The sequence below is a fragment of the Motacilla alba genome, chromosome 21, assembly GCF_015832195.1.
Source record: "Motacilla alba alba isolate MOTALB_02 chromosome 21, Motacilla_alba_V1.0_pri, whole genome shotgun sequence".
NCBI lineage: Eukaryota > Metazoa > Chordata > Aves > Passeriformes > Motacillidae > Motacilla > Motacilla alba.
Window position 1 is genome coordinate 5,619,710 of NC_052036.1, and position 20,158 is coordinate 5,639,867.

General features: G+C 54.6%; 2 protein-coding genes across 5 annotated transcripts in view; one reads left to right on the forward strand and one right to left on the reverse strand.

Annotated features, from left to right (window-relative positions):
- The window catches only part of ZMYND12 (zinc finger MYND-type containing 12), an 18,075-nt gene extending 12,044 nt beyond the window's left edge, over positions 1-6,031 (forward strand). Inside the window, exons 7-8 of one of the 3 annotated variants that reach the window (XM_038159557.1) lie at positions 724-891; positions 2,214-6,031. In XM_038159557.1, the coding sequence (XP_038015485.1) occupies positions 724-891; positions 2,214-2,308 (263 nt within the window). In that variant the 3' untranslated portion in view covers positions 2,309-6,031. Of the gene's footprint in view, positions 1-723 lie in introns of all 3 variants that reach the window. The other 2 variants (XM_038159556.1, XM_038159555.1) reach the window with 2 other exon arrangements.
- Positions 4,673-17,986, reverse strand: SLC2A1 (solute carrier family 2 member 1). Of its 2 annotated transcripts, XM_038159554.1 has the most exons (11): positions 17,856-17,986; positions 12,661-12,753; positions 9,324-9,484; positions 8,948-9,188; positions 8,446-8,608; positions 8,179-8,366; positions 7,994-8,098; positions 7,795-7,896; positions 7,393-7,596; positions 6,188-6,379; positions 4,673-5,476 (listed from the first exon to the last, which is right to left on the reverse strand). In XM_038159554.1, the coding sequence occupies exons 1-11, from the start codon at positions 17,952-17,954 to the stop codon at positions 5,474-5,476; spliced, it is 1,551 nt and encodes a 516-aa protein (XP_038015482.1). In that variant the 5' UTR covers positions 17,955-17,986; the 3' UTR covers positions 4,673-5,473. The 2 variants fall into 2 exon arrangements, with proteins under 2 accessions (XP_038015482.1, XP_038015481.1); XM_038159553.1 differs by having other exon boundaries at positions 4,673-6,379.
- Positions 17,987-20,158: the final 2,172 nt, after the last annotated feature.

Genomic DNA, 20,158 nt, shown 5'->3' on the forward strand with positions numbered 1-20,158 from the left:
AGCTTCCCTGAAACCAGACCAGACTCTGGTTCTTAGCTCCTTCCTACCATCTGTGCTAATAAGGACATTGTCAGGAAAGGGAATAAAAATTCCTCTCCCTGAAATGTTCAAGGTCAGGTTGGACAGGGTTTGGAGTAAGCTGGTCTAGTGGAAGGTGTCCCTGCCCCTGGCTGGGGATTGGAAGGAGATGGTCTTTAAGATCCCTTCCAAACCAAAGCAGGCTGGGATTCTGTGATTTTAAGAGAAACATTTCTGAAAATCCCATTTCCTGGCACTACCTCCATCAGGAGTTCCCAGAGTAGGAAGAACACTCAGGCAGAGCTACAGGAGACCATCTTTGGTGTGACAGGAGTAGAAAAACAGTTCTTTTCCTGCAGCTGTTGTGACTCCACATCCTGTCTGAAGGCTGGATGGAAGGAGTCCTGTTCATGGGCATGGAATTTGCATGAAGCTGGGATCATAGACACCCAGACTGGTTTGGACGGGAAGGACCTTGAAGTTCACCAAATTCCACCTTCCACTATCCCAGGTTTCTCCAAGCCCTGTCCAGCCTGGCCTTGGACACTTCCAGGGATGGGGCAGCCGCAGCTTCTGTGGGCAGCCTGTGCCAGGGCCTCCCCACCCTCAGACCACGTTGATGTTTGCAGTAGAAATGCTTTGCTGTCTAGAAGAGCCAGCTGGGCAGTTTTGAAGCTGTTCCCTTTCCCCAAATCCGTGCATCAGGACCGTTTCTTTCTGCACGCAGCCGAAGCCCGGCGCGTGGAAGGGACGCGGATGCTGTGCGCGGCGCTGCGGCTCCGGGAGCAGGGGCCCCTGCAGCACCCTGGGGAAACAGCCCGGCTGCTGCATGCCCTGGCCATGATCCACTACCTGGGCCAGGATTTAGCCAAGGTAGGTTGTGTGTGAAAGGGTTCAGGAGAACTGGCCAGCTGCTCTGGGGGTCGTCCTGTCTCCTGGTGCTCTTGTTCCCCAGCACCTCTCCTGAGCCCACAGCGCTGGTGACCCAGAGCAAAGTGCCTCAGAGTGCTCAAACCAAGGGCTTGGGTGGGATACTGGGAGGAAATCCTTCCCTGTGGGGGTGGGCAGGCCCTGGCACAGGGTACCCAGAGCAGCTGTGGCTGCCCCTGGATCCCTGGCAGTGCCCAAGGCCAGGTTGGATGGGGCTTGGAGCAGCCTGGTCTTGTAGAAGATGTCCCTGCTGTGGGAGATGAGATCAGCTTTAAAGTCCCTTGCTAGCCAAACTATGCCATGATTCTGTGACCTGCACTCTGTAAAGGCTGGCAATCCTGGGGATGTGTTTTTGTCTCTGCCGGGCCAGTGGATCCTGCAGTTATCCACATTTTCTGTGTTCTTCATTTATCTGGACTATCTTGGCAGTGTAGCTGCCTTTAGACCTGAGCTCAAGGGTTACACAGAGCAAGATCTGGGGCTCACAGACCTGTCCTTGAGCCAGACTCCCCTGAGTTCAAGGTTCAGTCTACTGGGGTCTGTAATTCCAGTTTGGAATCTGCATTCCTGCGTCTTTATGGCTTAAAAATTCAGGTGACTAGGAATTTCTGTTCTTTACCAAGAATTGATTTTGAGGAAGTGCTGAGCAGATACCATCTGGAAATCAGGCCCTTGTGTTTGGGATCAGAGCTCAAAACCCTGAGTTTCTTCAGCCTGGGTTTTGAGGAGTGAAAATACAGATGTTGAAAAATACTGTAATGAAATATTAATGGTCTCTTAATTGTATTATAGAAAGCCACAACTTGGGAGTGTTTAGGAGACACAAACAAATTCGAATTTGTTTGAAAAAGCAAAAAGACAAAGCTTTATAATTGTGAGAGTGTCTAATCCCTGGAAGAGCTACCAAGGGAAATTATTTTGTTCCTTATCAAGAGAAATGAAGGATTTAGTTTGGAGTCAGTACAGCTGTTTTTTTTCCCTGACATGGCTTTAGGATTGTTCAGAGGAGCTGTGTTAGACAGGAGTGATGTCCAGCACGGGGGGCTGGGGTCAGTAATCTTCTGTCTGCACCACTGGATCCTAAATATGGGATCTGCTGGCAGCTTTAGGCTCTCCTGTAAAGCAGCTTGTACAGGTCACCTCGGAAAGAGAGACTGGATCTGCTCCAGGCTGCTCCTGCACTGAGCCTCAGCAGGTGTTGAACTATCCCATGAGAAAAGCCAGATTCCTGCCAGTTCCTGGGTGTTTCTTCTGTCCCATTCCAGGCCCGGGAGTTGGGGATGAAAGCCTTCGACCTGACCAAGCAGCTGCCCCAGCAAGACTCTCTAGAAACCATTGGTCACCTGCTGGAGCTGATTAATGCCCAGCTTTCCCAGACCACATAAAAACTGGCTCTGCCAGACCCGGTTTGTTTGGCCAGGTTCTCTCTTATCCAGGTTTCTGGATACCACGAGCGTCACAAGCCCTTGGTCCTTCCTGTTGCTGCCTCTTTCCAGCTGCGTCCATGGCTGTCCCAAACTGTTTGGAAAATAAACATTTTGGTCTGAGTTAGTCTTCATGTGCTGCTCCACTTCTGTAACCTCTCAGAGAGTAACAGCACCAGGGGGAGAAACAAAAGCACCACGAACACCCCGAATAAATCATTCATTGGCCAGGTTGGGAGTGAGCAAACAGCCTCTCACAGCCTCGTGGTGGCTGTGCAGGAGCCAAGACGAGCTCAGGTGTGTTTCTTACTGGCTTCCTGGCTTTGCCTGCCTGTTTGGTGAGGGAGATCCCATGGAGGGGAAGGAGAGGGACACAGGGAAGGGCCAGGGTGGTGGACACCTGCTCCTGGGAGCCTGGTTGGGCTTGACAAGGCATTGCAGCTCCCTGCAGAGCCCCTCCATCTCCAAACCAATTTCCAGAAAATCCCAGCCTGGATTGGAAAACCAGCCTGGTTTAGAGCTCATCCCACTTCACCCCCTGCCCCGTGGGCAGGGACACCTTCCACCATGGCAGGTGCTCAGAATTTTCTCTTTCTGCAGAGCTTCTCGTAGCTCTGGCCACTGAGAGACTCGTCGTTCCACTTCCAGGGAACAATGTTCCATGGGAAGAACTTCCATCCAGGAGGGACCACGGGGGGCATGAGGGACTCTAAGCAGTCTTGAGGGAAAGAATGAAAAGGCTCCAAGTGGGGACTCTAACCTAAAGGAGAAGCAGTTCCCTCCTGGCAGAGAGAAGGAAAAGGCTCCATGTGGGGATTCTAACCCAAAGGAGAAGCAGTTCCCTCCTGGCAGAGAGAAGGAAAAGGCTCCAAGTGGGGATTCTAACCTAAAGGAGAAGCAGTTCCCTCCTGGCAGAGGGCTGACATCCCCTTGGATCTGCCCCCAGCCTTGGGAGGAGGTGCCACCCCCAGGCCCATTCCCAGCTGGCTTCTGCTCCAGGGGACAGAGTGACCCTGCTGAGGCGAGGGACAGGGACACCAGAGCAGGGCCAGGAGGCTCCAGAGGCCACGGGGAGTGTGGGAAGCACGGTGCAGCCGCCGTGTTCGTGATCCCTCACGGCTGGGAAAGGGGAGAAGGGAATCTTGGGCTGAGCCCTGAGCTCCGATTAAGGCTCATTTACTGCAGGAGGATTTATGAGGGTGTTTAATTGCCTTGCCGAGTTGGGCTGGAGTCAAGTGAGCTTTGTAAACGCTTCATCAAGCTGGGGCCTGAGCAATTAGCAGGGATTGCTGCTGCTGGAGAAGGGAAAACCGCAGGTTCAGCCACGTTCCATTCCAGGGGGTGGGATAAGGCTGCTCAGGGTGCACGGCACAGGCCTGGGGAAGGGCTAGGAGACCTCCCAACACTCCCGTGGGAGAGGCTGGTGGTCTCTCCACCTCATCAGGAGCGGAATAACCACCTCCGTGGGGTGGGAGATGCTGGAAGGGCCTGGAACGATCATCTCCGAGGGGCTGGAATGATCACTGCCGTGGGGTGGGGGATGCTGGGGAACTGCTCCTGCTGGCACAGTGCCCCAGGGCACAAGGATTTGGGTCACCAGGGATTTGGAGCTTGGTCATGGCTGTAATCCTTCCAGTGCTCCCAGGCTGAGCCTGCAGGGCCGTGTGGCTGCTCTGAATGTTCAACAAAACAAACCCAGCCTGGAAATGAAGGTTGTGCAGGACTGAGCATCTCCTGGAGCCAGGAATGAAACAGCAGAGCGAGGAGAGGAGCCCTGGGCACAGAAAGAACATTCTGGGGAGCTCTTAAAGACACTGCAAGAGGGATTCCTACAACAGCCGTGCCCTGCAGGGCAAAGAGCAGCTTCAATAAATAGAAAAAAGCCTGAAGTGACCAAGATCAGCATTTTTTTGCCTGAAAGTGTTCAGGCTTGCAGTTCTTGGCACCTTCGCAGCTGGAGGGGAAAAAACCAAATCCACGGAGCAGCAGCAACCTCCTCCTCCCTCCCTGCCCTTGCTCAGGTGCTCATGGCATGACCCAGGCTCTGTCCTGGGCAAGGGGAGCAGGCTTGGGATCCACGGGGCAGGACAGCTCCAGCCAGGTCCCCCCGTGATCCCAGCCCAGGCTGCTCCAGGCAATTAAAATCTGGTCGTACACCCAGAGCAGGTATTTTGCAACCAGGTGAGTCGCTCCCGTGGTGGAAAAGCTTTGCAGGGACACGCACTCCCAGACACCCCCCCCACCCCTGCCAGGGCAGGGAAAGTTTGGCTCCGAGAAATAAAGGCACAGGACACCAGGACTGGGTGGCTGCTCACATTCTCCTTTATTGTTCACACCACACACCTTCCCCTTGGCACTTCACTGCAGGGATTTGCTTAAAAAACCACACACACACCCCCCCAGCTTGGTGAGGCTGTGCCACAACCAGCTGGGAACAGGCATTTTTCGAGAGATTTATTTTATTCCCCCCCCCCTTTATTTTCTTCCACGTGTGGTCAAGTGTTATCACTTCCAAACCAAACAAATACATTTTAAAAAAGATACTATTTAAAAAAAAAACAACAAAAAAACAACACAAACAAAAAAAAACCAACCCTCCCTGTGGCTTGGGAATGTGCCAGGAGCTCCCACACCAGCTGCACTCAGGGAAACGCTTTTTGTTGTGTGTCTTTTCAGTTTTGTTTGAAAAGGACAGTATTTCTCATGTGTATTTTTTTTTAATATACTACAGCCTGAAATTCAGTGCAATAGATACAACTACAGTGCAGAACTATACAAAAGTCATCCTAACCATGTACAAGCTTTTTTTTTTCTTAGTTGCTATAGAAACTATAACCTTTTTCTGTACCTTTTGTATGCATTATACAGTGTGAATATACTCCAAGAATATTTACAGTACTTGGCTTGTCAAATCGGAAATGCTATAACTTAAATGTCTACTATTAACAACCATTGAACAAAAATATATATAATATAAATATCTTCCAGTCTATACACAGAGCAGGAAACGGCTGTATCCATGCGGAGCTGGATTTTGGTGAGTCCTGGGATGGGGGTGGTGATGGAGGGGGATGTTGTCGTGTGCGGCTGCCGCTGGCGCTTCACTGTCGGGCAAATATTGCCAAGATTAATCCCAAAATTCAACAAGAACACATCCCCCCTCTCCCATTTTCCCCTCCCAGCTGGAATTCAGGCGAAAGGAGAGGAGCCTGTGACAATGGATTGACCTTTCCAACCGATCCATCCGGACGGCTCCGTCCTCCGCGCTGCCCCGGGCGGGAGGTCCCCGTCCACGAACCCACCGCAGGGCTTGAAATCAAGGAGACTTTAAAAAAATGACTCGTTTTCTTGATAGTTTTTTTTTAAAAAAATATTAGATTTAGTCAATTTACGTGATTTTTTTTTTTTCCTCTATGATTAGAATGTTAAAAAATAAGTTTCCAGCTTTTTAAAAACTTCCTCTACGTGATTTTTCCGTTAAATAACTATCGCGTCGTGAATAAAAAACAGGGAATTGCCCTCCCGCTGCTGGGGGCTGCGTGGCTGGGTTTTTAAAACACCTATCGGCTTTGAAATCTCGGACGCGAAACCAACTAAAAAAAAAATTAAATAAAATAAAATTCGTTCCTAGCAGAAAAAAAAAAAAATAAAATAAAATAGGTCAGTCTGTCCCCAGTAACCACCGGGGGAGGCTGGAGAGGGGGCATCGGAGCCGGACCCCCCGCCCCACTCCCTCCTGCCTGGGGTCTGTACAAAGTGTTTTAAAAAGTCCCCCCGGGTGCGGGGGGCGGTGGCGCCGGGGGTCCAGGTTACACCTGCGAGTCAGCGCCCAGGCTGTGGAACTCGTCCGGGGTCTTGTCGCTCTGGCCGCCCCCGCTCTGCCGGAAGCCCGAGGCAATCTCGTCGAAGGTCCGGCCTTTGGTCTCCGGCACCTTGAAGTAGGTGAAGATGAAGAAGAGCACGAGCAGCACCGTGAAGATGATGAAGACGTAGGAGCCGCAGAGTTGCTGGGATTGAAGGGAAAGGGGGACGTGAGCACGTGGATGGAGGTCACAGAATCCTGGAGTTGTTGAGGTTGGAAAAGCCCACCAAGACTGAGTCCAACCACCAACCCATCACTGCCAGGTCCACCCCTAACCCATGCTCCCAAGTGCCACATCCACGCGTTTTTGGGCACTTCCAGGGATGGTGACTTCACCACCTCCCTGACCACCCTTTCCATGAAGAAATTTTCCCAATATCCAGTCTAAACCTCCCCTGGCTCAGCTTGGGGCTGGGTCCTCTCATCCTGTCCCTGTTCCCTGGGAGCAGAGCCCAACCCCCCGGCCCCAGCTGCCTCCTCCTGTCAGAGTTGTGCAGAGCCAAAAGGTCCCCCCTGAGCCTCCTCTTTCCCAGGCTGAGCCCCCCAGCAGCTCCTGGTGGCTCCAGACCTTCCCCAGCTCCATTCCCATCTCCAGACACAGAGTGATGGGCCGTGGTTGAAGGACCAGCTGGTACCACCCTCACCACACCTTGCCGTGGCCATCCAAAACCCAGGTCCTCCTTTCAAGGAACATCTTGAGTTCCATAAGAGACTCTGAGTCAAGCTCCTGCTCCAGCCCCAAGTCCTTCTTCCCAAGGGATCTTAACCCACCAAACCAGCCTAGGTTTTAGGGCTCAAGAATGTGGCCCTAGAATTCAACACAAGATCCAGCAGCAGGATTTGGCACCAAGATCTGATACCAGGACTCCACACCAAAATCTAGCAATGAGATCCAGCACCAGGAACCAGCAACCAGACCCGGGATTTGAATTTGGCAGGAGGATCCAGCAATGGGATCCTGCACTGGAGTCTGGCACAGGGATCCAGCTGGACACTGTTTCCATCCCTGATCCAGAACCGGGATCTGGATCCACCCTGAACCAGCACAGTCTGACAGCCTGGGACCGAGACTCCCCTGGACTGCTGGGATCCTCTGGGACCCCAGCTCCCCGTGTCCCCAGCCACATGCCCACTGCCCCAGGCCGCAGCCATCATTACCGCGATGTACTGGAAGCCCATGCCCACGATGAAGTTGGAGGTCCAGTTGGAGAGCCCAGCCACGGCGAAAGCAGCGGGACGGGGGCCTTGGCTGAACAGCTCCGCCACGATGAACCACGGGATGGGGCCTGGGCCGATCTCAAAGAAGGCCACAAACCCAAAGATGGCCACAATGCTGAGGTAGGACATCCAGGGCATTTGGTCCTAGGCCAAGGGAGAGCGAGAAGGTTGGTGCCATGAAGGGCGCACGGCACCTGGACACCTCAGCTGGTGCTGGCACAGGAGCCATGAGCTGGAATTCCAGGAGCTCAGGAGAGATGTGACAATGGGGACTGAATGCTCAGCCATCACTTCAAGCAGGAATAAGTCCCTCCTCCTCCTCCCAGCCTCCCCAGCACTCACCAGCAGCGTGAGGGCGATGGTCATGAGAATGGCACACCCGGCCATGCCCGCCAGCCCGATGAGGTGCAGGGTCCTGCGGCCGGCTCTCTCCACCACGAAGAGCTGTGGGATGGACACGATCCGTCAGCACCCCCCAGCCTGCGGGAAAGGCCCCTTCTCCCACCTTCCCTGCAGAGACCCTGGGGGGGCCAAAGCTCACCGAGACCACCGTGAAGGCTGTGTTCACCACGCCAGAGCCAATGGTGGCATAGACAGGCTGCTCCACCCCCGACTTCTCGAAGATGCTGGTGGAGTAGTAGAAGACCTACAAAAGGCAGGGAGGTGCCACAAGTCAGGTCCTGGAGCTCTGGGTGAACCAAGCTGACCCCTGGCACCCAGACTGACCGCGTTGATCCCCGAGAGCTGCTGGGAGAGCTGCAGGACAATGGCGATGAGGATGGGCTGGCGGTACATGGGCGAGCGGAACAGCTCCATGATGGTGACCTTCTTCTCCCTCATCATCTGCCGGCTCTCCTCCTTCATCTCCTGCAGGTCGCTGCTCACGTCCGTCGTGCCTCGCAGCTTCTTGAGGACTGAGAGGGAGAGGTGGGGTCAGGAGATGTCGAGGACCCTCCGGAGTGCCAGGATGGGCCCTGCAGAGGGGGCACTCACCACTCTTGGCTTTGTTCTCCTCGTTGCGGTTGATGAGCAGGAACCGGGGGCTCTCGGGGGCAAAGGGCAGGATGATGCACTGCAGCAGGGCAGGAACGAAGATGAAGCCCAGCAGCAGCGGCCAGAGAGACTCGTTTCCCATGATCAAGTCCAAACCAAACACCTGAGGAAGAGAAGAAAGATTGAGCCACCCATCCCAGCTGGAAAAGTCCTGGTTGGACACAAGTCTGCAACTCATGGTGTGCTCCAAGCTGGAACAGCCTTTGGAGGGACTCCTGTGCTGCTTCCAGATGGCCAAGAGATGTTAATATCCTGATGCTACCCATCCCAAACCTTCAGATTCCACAACATCCCTGTTCCTGCTGAGCTCCAGCTTCACCCCTCCCACCCCAGCTCCACCTGAAAGGTTTTCAGATCCACAGCACCTCATCCTTGCAGACCCCGAGGAGTGTCAGGATCAAAAAAAGGGGGAACCCCCCCCAAAGCATTCTGCAGTGCTCACCTGTGCGATGAGGATGCCCAGGACGATGCCAAGCTGGTGGAAGGTCCCCAGGGCCCCCCGCAGGGCAGTAGGGGACACCTCGCCCACGTACATGGGCACGAAACCCGTGGTGAGGCCAGAGTAGAGGCCGATGATGAAGCGGCCGAGGATGAGCATCTCAAAGGAGAAAGCCATCTTGGAGAAGCCCATGAGGACAGCTGACACGAAGGCCAGGATGTTGGACATCAGCATGGAATTGCGTCTGGAGAGGGACGGAGGAGAGAGGTGAGGAACACCGGGAGAACCCCAAGGTCAGCCCTTGGCAGTCCTGGAACGCCAGGGCGGGGTGAGGCAGCACGGCCTCCCCACTGCAGGATCCACCAGGCTCGGAGCTCACCTTCCAAAGCGGTTGACAAAGAGCCCCACGGAGAAGGAGCCGATCATGCCCCCGACAGAGAAGATGGCCACGGAGAGGGACCAGAGCGTGGTGAGGGTGGCGGGGCTGATGGGCTCCTGGTATCGGTGCAGCCACGTGAGGTTGTAGAAGTCCTCAATCACCTGGAAAACAAGGAGGGAAAACCAAACCACGCGTCAAGCCCGCCCCCGCTCCAGCCGTGCCACCGGAGGGACGAGTCTCCGCGGCCACCGCGGCTCACAAGACAATGCGTCACCGGAGCCGGAGCCGCTGGCCAAGGGAGGGAACCTGCCGGGATCCGCGGGGGAAATGCAGCCAGACGGGTTCTGGGCTCGCCCTGCCCGGAGAGAGGCGGCGGGAGAGACGCCAAACTCACCGGGCAGGCACGGGGAGGTCACGCTGCTCCCCAGGGCAGGGCAGGAGCCAGGGATGCGCTGGCCCTGCGGAGCAAGGGAGGAACGCAGGGCCGGTCCCATCCCCTTGGATACTCATGGAGTTGGATTTCCAGGGTTTTTTTCCCCCCAAGAATTCCGTAACACGCCATCTCTGCCGTGGTTCTGCAGGACCGTGAGGCCAACACCCAACACAGGCCTTGGTTTGAAACACCAAGAACAGGTTTGTGAATTTTAGGTGGTTTTATATAAATTTTGCACCTTTTTATACACAAAACGTATACTTATATACAAAATAGATACACTTTGTATACTTTGGATGTATTTTTAAAGCTAGCCCATCACTGGCAGCTTCACCAAGCTCCTCTCCCTGCCCATGGCTGGGAAAATGGCCTGAATGACCCTCTAGAGGTTCCTCCCAATCCAAATCCTTTATAACACCATGATTTAAGGGTCACCCATCCCCAAACCACCACAGCAAAGGGCTCCATAACACCCTGCCAAGCCCAGCTGGAAGGAGCAGAAATTCCAGAGATTCCCTGCTTTGCTGGGCCTCAGGTGGCTCCAAGATTTTGCTGCTCTGAGTGGCTTCACTCCCAATTCACTATTTACACCACTGTGCTTCACTTTCCACTTTTCCCATCAATCCAAGCCCAAGCAGGAGCCCTGGCAGAGACAGCCCAAGAAATATTCACTGGGCTGGGTACAAGTCCCAATAGTATCATTATTTTGCCAAGTTGTTCCTCTTCCAAAGCACAGAAATTGTCAGAATTTCCACATTTAAATGATTTTGTTCCTTCCTGTTTCACCCAGGGGTTGGGATGCTTTTCCCCCTTTTACCAGTATTCCCAAAATAAATAATTGATTGGATTATTGGAGAATAATTGGGCTGGCTCAGGCTCTCAGTAGGCCCAGGGGGTATCTGAAAATAACAGCCCCTCCTTCCCCTTCCTCCTGGAAAATGGGAAGATGCTTTGAAGGACCCCATGTTTTTTTGGGAGAGGAAGAGGTGAAAAATGGGTTTAAAGGGAGAAGGGTGAAGGAAAAAAAAACTGTTTTCCCCAAAACAGGGGCTTTCCCTCCCTTTTCAGCTGAGTGTTGTGATGCATCCCCACCCTGCAGCTCCATGAATCCCAACACCAGTGCATCCCAAACCTGGGCCCTGATGCATCTCAGTGCATCCCCATCCCAACCCTTCCCTCCAGATTATCCCACTGCATCCCCATGCTGTGCCTCAGTGCATCCCGAGGCATTCCTGTCCCAATGCACTCCATGCATCCCCACCCTGCACCCCAACTGCGCCCCAGTTTATCCCAGTGCACCCCCATTCCAAGTCCCATGCATTCCAGTCCTGCACAGTAACATGTCCCTATCCCAGTTCCTCACTTTGTGTCCCCATCCTTAAGGCTGGGACAGCCCCCTGTGTCCAGCACATCCTGCTGCCCAGGAAACCCCCCTCCCCTCGTGCTCCCACATGGAGCATCCCAAATCCTTCCCCTCAGCACTGGTGACTTGTCCTGCACCATGTAACTCCCCCTGGCCTGAGCCCAAGGGATTCACCCCCAAAATCATGAGGAAAATTGTGGCAACACCCATCAGGAGTGTCTGGATTTGCTGGGGGCCGCAGGCACCGGAGCAGAGTCCCACGGGAAGCTCCCAGCTGATCCCTGACCACCCGTGTCACCCAGAACAGCCAGCTGGGAGAGCGTGGGGAGAGACCCTTCAGTCCAGGGAACAAAGCTCCTCCTGGGATGTGGCCCTGACCAGGGTGGCGATCACAGCATTCCCTCTTCCCACCGTGCCAGAGCTGGGGAAAGTGAGAGCAGATGCTGGGGAGCAGCTCCTCAGGGCCATGCCAGGGATTTGCCAGCTCCAGCAGCTCCAGCCCTGCTCCACGGCCCATCTCCCAGGCAGGGTGCTGGAGCCATCCCTGACCATCCCATCAGGGCCATCCCTGACCCCAGACCAGTGCACGGGAAGCAAGGAGGCATTGGGATATTTCAGGAGGCCCTCAGCAGCACCCTGCAGGGTCTGGGGGGGAGCTGCAGCCTTCAGCCCCGGGAACTGAACCTGGGATCCGATACTGTGTAATGCAACACCTTGAACAAATCCCTGGCTTTTTTCCTCTTCCCGTACTGATGGGGCCTGGGGACTTTGTCCATCAGGTCTTCTATCCCACAAGGAGTTCTCTCAGTGCTTGTGGTGACATTCCAGAAGCACTCACTGGGATGGGATTAAACTCTGGCAGCTGGATCCTGCCCCAGTGGGTTGCATTCTTCGGGGTGATGACACTCAGGGACAGCTTTGCTCCCACCAGAGCTCAAGCTGTCCCTCCACACCTTATCCCAGCACAAGAGCTGTGCCCAGGGAACACTGCAAGCACCACATTGGAGCCCTGAGCTTATTTTCCAAGTGTTTAACACCTCAAACAGCCACCAAATCGGGGAAAAGTCACGTTTTCCATGGACCACTGTTATCTACCAGCAGCAGGAGGGGAAGAGCCAACCCTTCCTGCACTCCATCCCGCTGCTCACAGCACTTCCCAGCCAACTCTCCCTCCTCCCAAGACACTGTGCCGGGATGCAAATCCCGGAGCTCTGGGTCAGAGCAGCCACTCGGGATGACTCAAACCTTAATTAACTCCCAGACCTTCACTAAGAGCCGAGGTGAAAAGTTCCACTGGCCGCACCCAGAGAGCATCCTGCAGGCACTGCTGGGATTTTTCCCAACAAAAACGCCAAGCAAGGAGGAGAAAACAAATTCTCCAGGGAAGGCTGGAGCTAAATAACTCCCTCTGAAATCCCATTAGAGCCTAAGCTGCCTAGGGGATGTACTATTTTAGCCAGGCTGGCAGCAGAGGCTGTTTGTTTTCGGGCACGGGCTGGGGGGGCTGGAATTTCCCTGTGGAGGGCTCTGGGAGCACTCACCTTCTGCGGGGCGTTGATGACGCCGGTGTTGTACCCGAACTGCAGGGAGCCCAGCACCGCTCCTCCCACAGCCAGCATCAGGCGAGCCGTCATCTGCCAGAAAACAGGGAAAAGGGTTACATCTGGGATCCCCACGGCCCTGTCTCCCCCAGCAGAGCCATAGCAGGGCACTGCACGGGACAGAAACAGGGACAGGGTTACATCTGGGATCCCCATGGCCCTGTCTCCCCACCAGAGCCATAGCAGGGCACTGCACGGGACAGAAACAGGGACAGGGTTACATCTGGGATCCCCACGGCCCACCAGAGCCATAGCAGGGCACTGCACGGGACAAAAACTGGGAAAAGGGTTAAATCTGGGATCCCCACAGCCCACCAGAGCCATACCAGGGCGCCACATGGGACAGAAACAGGGAAAAAGGGTTAAATCTGGGATCCCCACGGCCCTGTCTCCCCACCAGAGCGATACCACAGCCCCACATGGGACAAAAACAGGGGAAAATGGTTAAATCTGGGATCCCCGCAGCCCACCAGAGCCATAACAGGGCACTGCACGGGACAGAAACAGAGAAAAGGGTTAAATCTGGGATCCCCATAGCCCTGTCTCCCCCAGCAGAGAGATACCAGGGCACTGCACGGGACAGAAACAGAGAAAAGGGTTAAATCTGGGATCTCCACAGCCCAGCAGAGCCATACCAGGGCACTGCATGGGACAAAAACTGGGGAAAGGGTTAAATCTGGGATCCCTGTAGCCCTGTCTCCCCCAGCAGAGCCATACCAGGGCACTGCATGGGACAGAAACAGGGAAAGGGTTAAATCTGGGATCCCTGCAGCCCTGTCTCCCCACCAGGGCACTGCAGGGACGCTGGGAAGGCAGCAGGTACAAACATTGAGAATCAAAGAGAAAACCCACTGTTTTTGGCGCTAAGGGGGAAAAGTCATTACAAAAATGTCATTTTGGGGGGGGTTAAAAACCCCATGGTTTGGGAGATTCCAGGAATCTGAGCCCTGGGGGTGTTCTCGGGGCTCCAAGGAGGCTCTGGAGCTGTCCACGCTGCTGAGGATGCTCCGGACGCCGCTGACGACTCCTTCCCATCGCACTCTAATTAAGAGTCGCCGAGCAAAAGCCCGGCTGGCTGGCAAAGCCTTCCTTCCCCAGCCTCCTCTTCCTCCCGCCTGAGCCAGAGCAACAATCACAGCCTTGTTTGGGAGCGGGGTCAGGGCAGGCCAGCGCTCGGGCCACCTTCGTTAGCGGCCCAATTATCCCGGGCAGGAGATTTTCCCGGCACTAGAACCAGGATCCGACATTCCCGCTTAATCAGCTTTGGGACGGGCCACGTGAAATTTATAAACCCCTTAATTTGGGGGGGGGGTTCTCCCTAAGTACCAACGTGTCACCCCAAGGATGCTCCCAGCGCATCTTGGATTCACATTCCCAAGGGATCAATGCCTCGGATCCCATCTAAATGAGGGGAGGTGACTCCAACTCCCTCCCCAAAAAGGATATTTTTTTATATTTAAGAACCATTCTCCTCTTTCTTTGAATAAATAATGGATTTAATGCTGCTCCCTGACCTTGCCACTCCGGCCACCGCCTCCCTCCGCGTGAAAGTTCCCAGGGGAAAAGCAGAGGGAATGAAGCCAGGCCCGTTAATGAAGCTCATTAATTAGGTTTGGCCCCAACACAACTAATCAGGGAGGTTTTGGCACTTGGATTTGGTTGGTGCTTCGGAGTAAATCCACCCCGAGGAGAAAGCACCTCCTCGGTGTTTGGGAGGGCACGATCAGCTGGGAAGTTGGTGATGTCCCAAAAAAAAAAAGCACAGAAAAAGCCCCAAAACCCACAATCCTAACTGTGACCTTATCCATCCCCCCAAAACCTAGGGTGGGAATGCTAAAAGCACCTTTGCTTGGGGAAGCCTTATTAAAAAAACGGGGGATTTGAGTGGGTTTGGCGAGAATTGGGGTGATTTTCCTTTGTTTTTGGGGGATCACCCTGCTCTGTTTGGGTCCTGATTTTGATTTTTCCTGGCTAAAGGGCACCCCGGGAGCTGGCAGGCGCTCCCCTAGGTAGGGCAAGCACAGGTGAGTCATGGCTCCAGGGATGGGGATGCGGCACTCAGGTGAACTTTGCTCCAGGAAGGTGAGAGGTAACAACAGCTTGATGCACCCACACCAGCCACTACCCCAAAAAAAAAAAAAATTTAAAAGAAATAAAAAAATTAAATCCATTTTTCAATTTTAACATTTAGAAAAAAGGAACTTTTCATGGCTAAAAAAAAAAAAAAAAGAAAGCTTAAATTCCAGAAAAAAAGAAAAAAACAACTTGTATTTTCATTGAATTCCAGCAGTCTGAAGATAGGAAACGGGAAAGCTGGCAGCAAGATTGCTTTTTGGAGGCTCGTCCCCAGTAGGGTCAGGGTGAGTCAGTTCCTTCCCAGCCCAAACACGCTGCCCAGCTCTGATCCAGGAGCCCTTCGGCCTGAACTTCGCCATTAAAGGCAAGTTTGGGGGGGGTGAAATAATTAAATAAAGGGAAAAGTCGATTTTTAAGGGCAGCTCTGCCCAGGCAGCTCCTGCCAAACCCCACGTGGGGCTGTGGGGAGATTTTTTTAACTCCTTGCAGGAAAAAGCATCTTTATCAGCAATTTTGGGACAAATTCCCTCTTATTTCCATGAAATAAACTTATTTAAGCATGGCTAGACCCCAAACTCCTGGTTTTATCCCTAATAATTCCTCTATGTTATGGGAAAGACAGGTTTTTAATAAATTTATAGTATTTGTTTTCTTTTTAACTGCTTCCTGCTTCCTCTCCAGCTCCAACACGGAAGCCAGGACGCTCGAGGAGGATCCGGGGGGGCAGCAGGGCCCCCCCAAACCCGCTGCCCTCGGCTTTACAACTCTATATTTAACCCTTTTTTTTTATCCTCCAGCCTGGAAGGACTTTGGGATACAGCCCTCCTCATGGAGCAAGGGAACGAATAATCCCTTTAAAAGCAAAATAATAATATTAGAATATTAATATAAAGATATTGAAAGAGTGGCCCAGCAGGGAATTCCAACTTTTTTCACTCCAGCATGGAGGATTTTGGGATGCTGCTGCCTCACGAAAAACAAGGAATTCATAATTCCTTCTAAATAATACTAAAGAAAGTGTCCCGGAGGGGAATTTCAACTTCTTTTACTCCAGTGCAGGAGGATTTGGGCAATTTTGGGATGCTGATTGTTGCACGGATCAAGTGAGAATTAATAATTTCTCTAAAAGCAAATTAAAAACAAAGCTTCCCAGGAGGACATCCCATTTTGTTTCTAACTCCAGCGTGGAGGATTTTGGGATGCTGCGGAGCAAGAAAAATTAGTAACTCCTTAAAAATGCAAACAACGGTTGAAAAGGGGGGCCCAGGAGGGAATTTGGGGCAAACCCACACGACAAAGACACCACCGAAAGGATCCACGAGGGTCTGAGGAGCGGCCACTGCTCCTGGCAGTGTCCGGGGAGGGCAGGGGGGATGCGGGCACTCGGCCATCCCTTGCACGCTCATTTGCACACTCCGGGAGCCAGGGCACAGGGATAACACGGCAGCAGCTGCCCCCCAGCCCGGGAAAAGCTCAAACCCCACAAAAAAAACCCACTGCAGACGAACAGCAGGGCATTCAAAGGCAGAGCCCGGGGGGCACCGCGGGGAGCAGGCGGGATCCGGGCTGGGGCAGAGCACCGGGGGCACGGCGAGGAGCGGCGGAGCTGCGGGATTTGTTGGGGGTTTTTGGGTTTTTTTTATTTATTTTGCTTCCCTACTTAAAGGTCATCCAGGGACGGCGACACAGTCCCGGCGAGTTTTGCAACTGCGACCAGCACGGGAGAGGTTTTCGCATGGAATGAGCTGGAAGAAACACGGAATGTGCAACGTCCATCCGCACACAGACCGCGTCCCGGGTTAATAATATTAATTATTAAATAGAAAGGGGGTTCGGGAGGGGAGTTTGTCCCCCATCTCCCAGCCGCCAGCTGCTTCCATGAAAAATACCTTTCTTTTTTTTTTGTTTTTTTCCATGCAAAACGCACTCTGGATGGAAGTGTCACCCATCAGCGCTCGGCAAATCATCCCTGCCATTAATTACCTTTAGAAAAATTAATCATTTCTAACCCAAATCCATCCGAGGCGGGAGGTTGCGGAGCTGGAAAAGCAGCGGGAACGCCGCTCCGGCTCCGTTCGGGAAGCCGGGAGTTAAATACGTCGGATTTCTTGGGTATGAGACCAAATTTGCGTTTAATTCCTGCCCCCATCACCGCGCTGCCGGCCGGCACGTTCCCGGCTCCCACCCCCAATCCCACCAGCCAGCCTGGAAACCAGGCGCTGGAATCGCAAAAAACACAGGAGATGGATACATATAGATAGATAGATCCCTAAATTGAAGAAAATTGTGAATTTCACGGTCAAAAGGGGGAGGAGGAGGGGGGAGAGGCAGTTTGTTTTCCAGGGGGGGGAAACACCAAGAGGAATCGCTCCCGTCACATCTTTAATTAGGATAAAATCACGATTTTGGGGTTAATTACATTTCGTGCCGCCACGCAGCCAATTTCCTAACACATCCACCCCTAGAAGAAAAAAAACCCAAACCAGCTGGATTTATTCCACCTATTCCCAGGCGGGAGCATTTACGGGACGGAAATACTTTGGTGCTGGGGATGAAGCAAGTGGGGGCGGATGTCAGCGACCTGTTAGAATCAACCACCAGGATCGTTCTGGGCATTTACCCCCCAAATTAAATCTAAATTAATTAATTTGGCGTGGGGAGGGTGCCGGTGGATCCCGGCGGCTGCCGGCAGAGCTCCGAGCATTTAACAACTCGCGGCCCGGGATAAAGCGATAGGAACCGGGTCAGAAGCTGGCGGCGGGATGCGCCGGCCCTGCGGGGATGCGGGGGGGTCCCGCCGGGGTCTCCCCAGCCTCGCACCCCCAAAAGCCACCCCGGCCCTGGCTGGGCTGCGGGGCCGCCCCCGCTCCCGAGACGGGCTCAGCAGGGACGGGCTCGGCTCGGCCCGCCGCGGCTCCGCGTCCGGGGGCACCGGGGAGCCCGAGAGCGGCCGCGGGGCGCGCCGAGCCGCGCCGCGCCGGGCTGCGGGGACAAAATAGAGCGAAAGGCGGCGATGGCGGGCGCGCGTGTGCGGGGCCGCGGGGCCGCGGGCGGCTCACCTTGCTGCCGGTGTCCATGGCGGGGCCGGGCGGCGGGGCCGGGGCGCTGAGGCGCGGGGCGCTGAGCGGCGGGGCGGAGGCGCGGCCCGGCCCGGGCATTGGAGGCGCTTAAGAGCGCGGGCGGGGGCGGCGCGAGGCCGCGGCGCCCATTGGGCGGCGTGCGCCCGGGGGCGGGGCCGGCGCGGGGGGAGCGGCGCTCATTGGGCGGAGGGAGGCGAGGGGCGGGGCCGGCGCGGGGGGCGCCGCCGAGGGGCCGCGAATGGGGGGGGGGGGGGCGTGGGAGGGGGCGCGCGGGGGGCGGCGGCGCGTGCGGGGCTGCACGTGGGCGGGGGGAGGGGACGGGGAGGGAGCGGGACGGGGAGAGAGGGAGAGTGTCCGTCTGTCCGAGAGAGTGTCCGTGTGTCCATGTGTCCGAGAGAGTGTCCGTGTGTCCGTGTGTCCGTGAGAGTGTCCGTATGTCCGTGTGTCCATGAGAGTGTCCGTGTGTCCGTGTGTCCGTGTGTCTGTGAGAGTGTCCGTGTGTCCGTGTGTCTGTGAGAGTGTCCGTGTGTCCATGAGGGTGTCCATGTGTCCATGAGAGTGTCCGTGTGTCCGTGTGTCCGTGTGTCTGTGAGAGTGTCCGTGTGTCCGAGAGAGTGTCCCTGTGTCCGTGAGAGTGTCCGTGTGTCCCTGTGTCCCTGTGTCCGTGTATCCATGAAAGTGTCCGTGTGTGAGAGAGGGAGAGTGTCCGTGTGTCCGAGAGAGTGTCTGTGTGTCCGGGTGTCCGTGTGTCCATGAGAGTGTCCGTGTGTCCGAGAGAGTGTCCGAGTGTCCGTCTATCCGAGAGAGTGTCCGTGTGTCCGTGTGTGAGAGAGGGAGAGTGTCCGTGTGTCCATGAGAGTGTCCGTGTGTCCGAGTGTGAGAGAGGGAGAGTGTCTGTGTGTCCCTGTGTCCGTGTGTCCGAGTCTGAGAGAGGGAGAGAGGGAGAGTGTCCGTGTGTCAGTGTGAGAGTGTGAGAGAGGGAGAGTGTCCGTGTGTCCGAGTGTCCAAGTGTCTGAGTGTCTGAATGTCCGAGTGCCTGGTTGTCTGAGTGTCCGTGTGTCCGTGTGTCTGTGTCTGAGTTTCCGAGTGTCTGAGTGTCCATGTGTGAGAGTGTGAGAGAGTGTCCGTGTGTCCATGTGTCTGTGTGTCCGAGTGTCCGAGTGTCCGTGTGTCCATGAAAGTGTCTGTGTGTCTGTGTGTGAGTGTCCGTGTGTCCGTGAGAATGTCCGTGTGTCTGTGAGAGTGTCCGTGTGTCTGTGTGAGAAGCTGTCCATGAGGGTGTGAGAGTGTGTCCGTGTGAAACACAGTATGAGAGCGTCCATGTGTCTGTGTGAGAGTCTGAGAGTGTGTCTGTGTGTCCATGTGAGAGTGTCTGTGTGTCCGTGTGTCCGTGTGAAACACAGTATGAGAGCGTCCATGTGTCTGTGTGAGAGTCTGAGAGTGTGTCTGTGTGTCCATCTGAGAGTGTCTGTGTGTCCGTGTGTCCATCTGAGAGTGTCCGTGTGAGTGTGTGAGAATGTCAGTGTGTCTGTGAGAGTGTGTCTGTGTGTCCATGTGAGAGTGTGAGTGTCCATGTGTCCGTGTGAGTGTGTCTGTGAGAATGTCCGTGTGTCCGTGTGAGACAGTGTGTGTCTGTGTGTCTGTCACTGTGTCTGTGTGTGTGTCCTTGTGCACGTGTGACTGTTTTCTGTGTCACCGTGTGTGTGTGTGTGTGATAGTGTGTCTGTGTGTCCGTCTGTCTGTCTGTGTCACCGTGCACACGTGCCGATGTGTGTGCAGACACAGGCCCACGTGCAGCTCACATGTGACAGGTGTAGGGGGTCAGTGTGAGTGTGAGTGTGAGTGTGAGTGCAGGTGAGTGTGAGTGCAGGGGGTGTGTGTGTGTGCACAGCTCTGTGTGTGTCACTGAGTGTCCCTGTGTGTCACTGTGAGTGTCATTGTGTGCGCACAGCTCCGTGTGTGTCACTGTGTGTGCACAGCTCCATGTGTGTCACTGTATGTCACTGCGAGTGTCACTGTGTGTGCACAGCTCTGTGTGTGTCACTGTGAGTGTCACTGTGTGTCCCTGTGTGTCCCTGTGAGTGTCACTGTGTTTACACAGCTCTGGGTGTGTCCCTGTGTCACTGTGAGTGTCCCCGTGTGTCACTGTGAGTGTCTCTGTGAGTGTCACTGTGTGTGCACAGCTTTGGGTGTGTCACTGTGACACTGTGAGTGTCACTGTGTGTGCACAGCTCCGTGTGTGTCCCTGTGAGTGTCACTGTGTGTCACTGTGTGTGCACAGC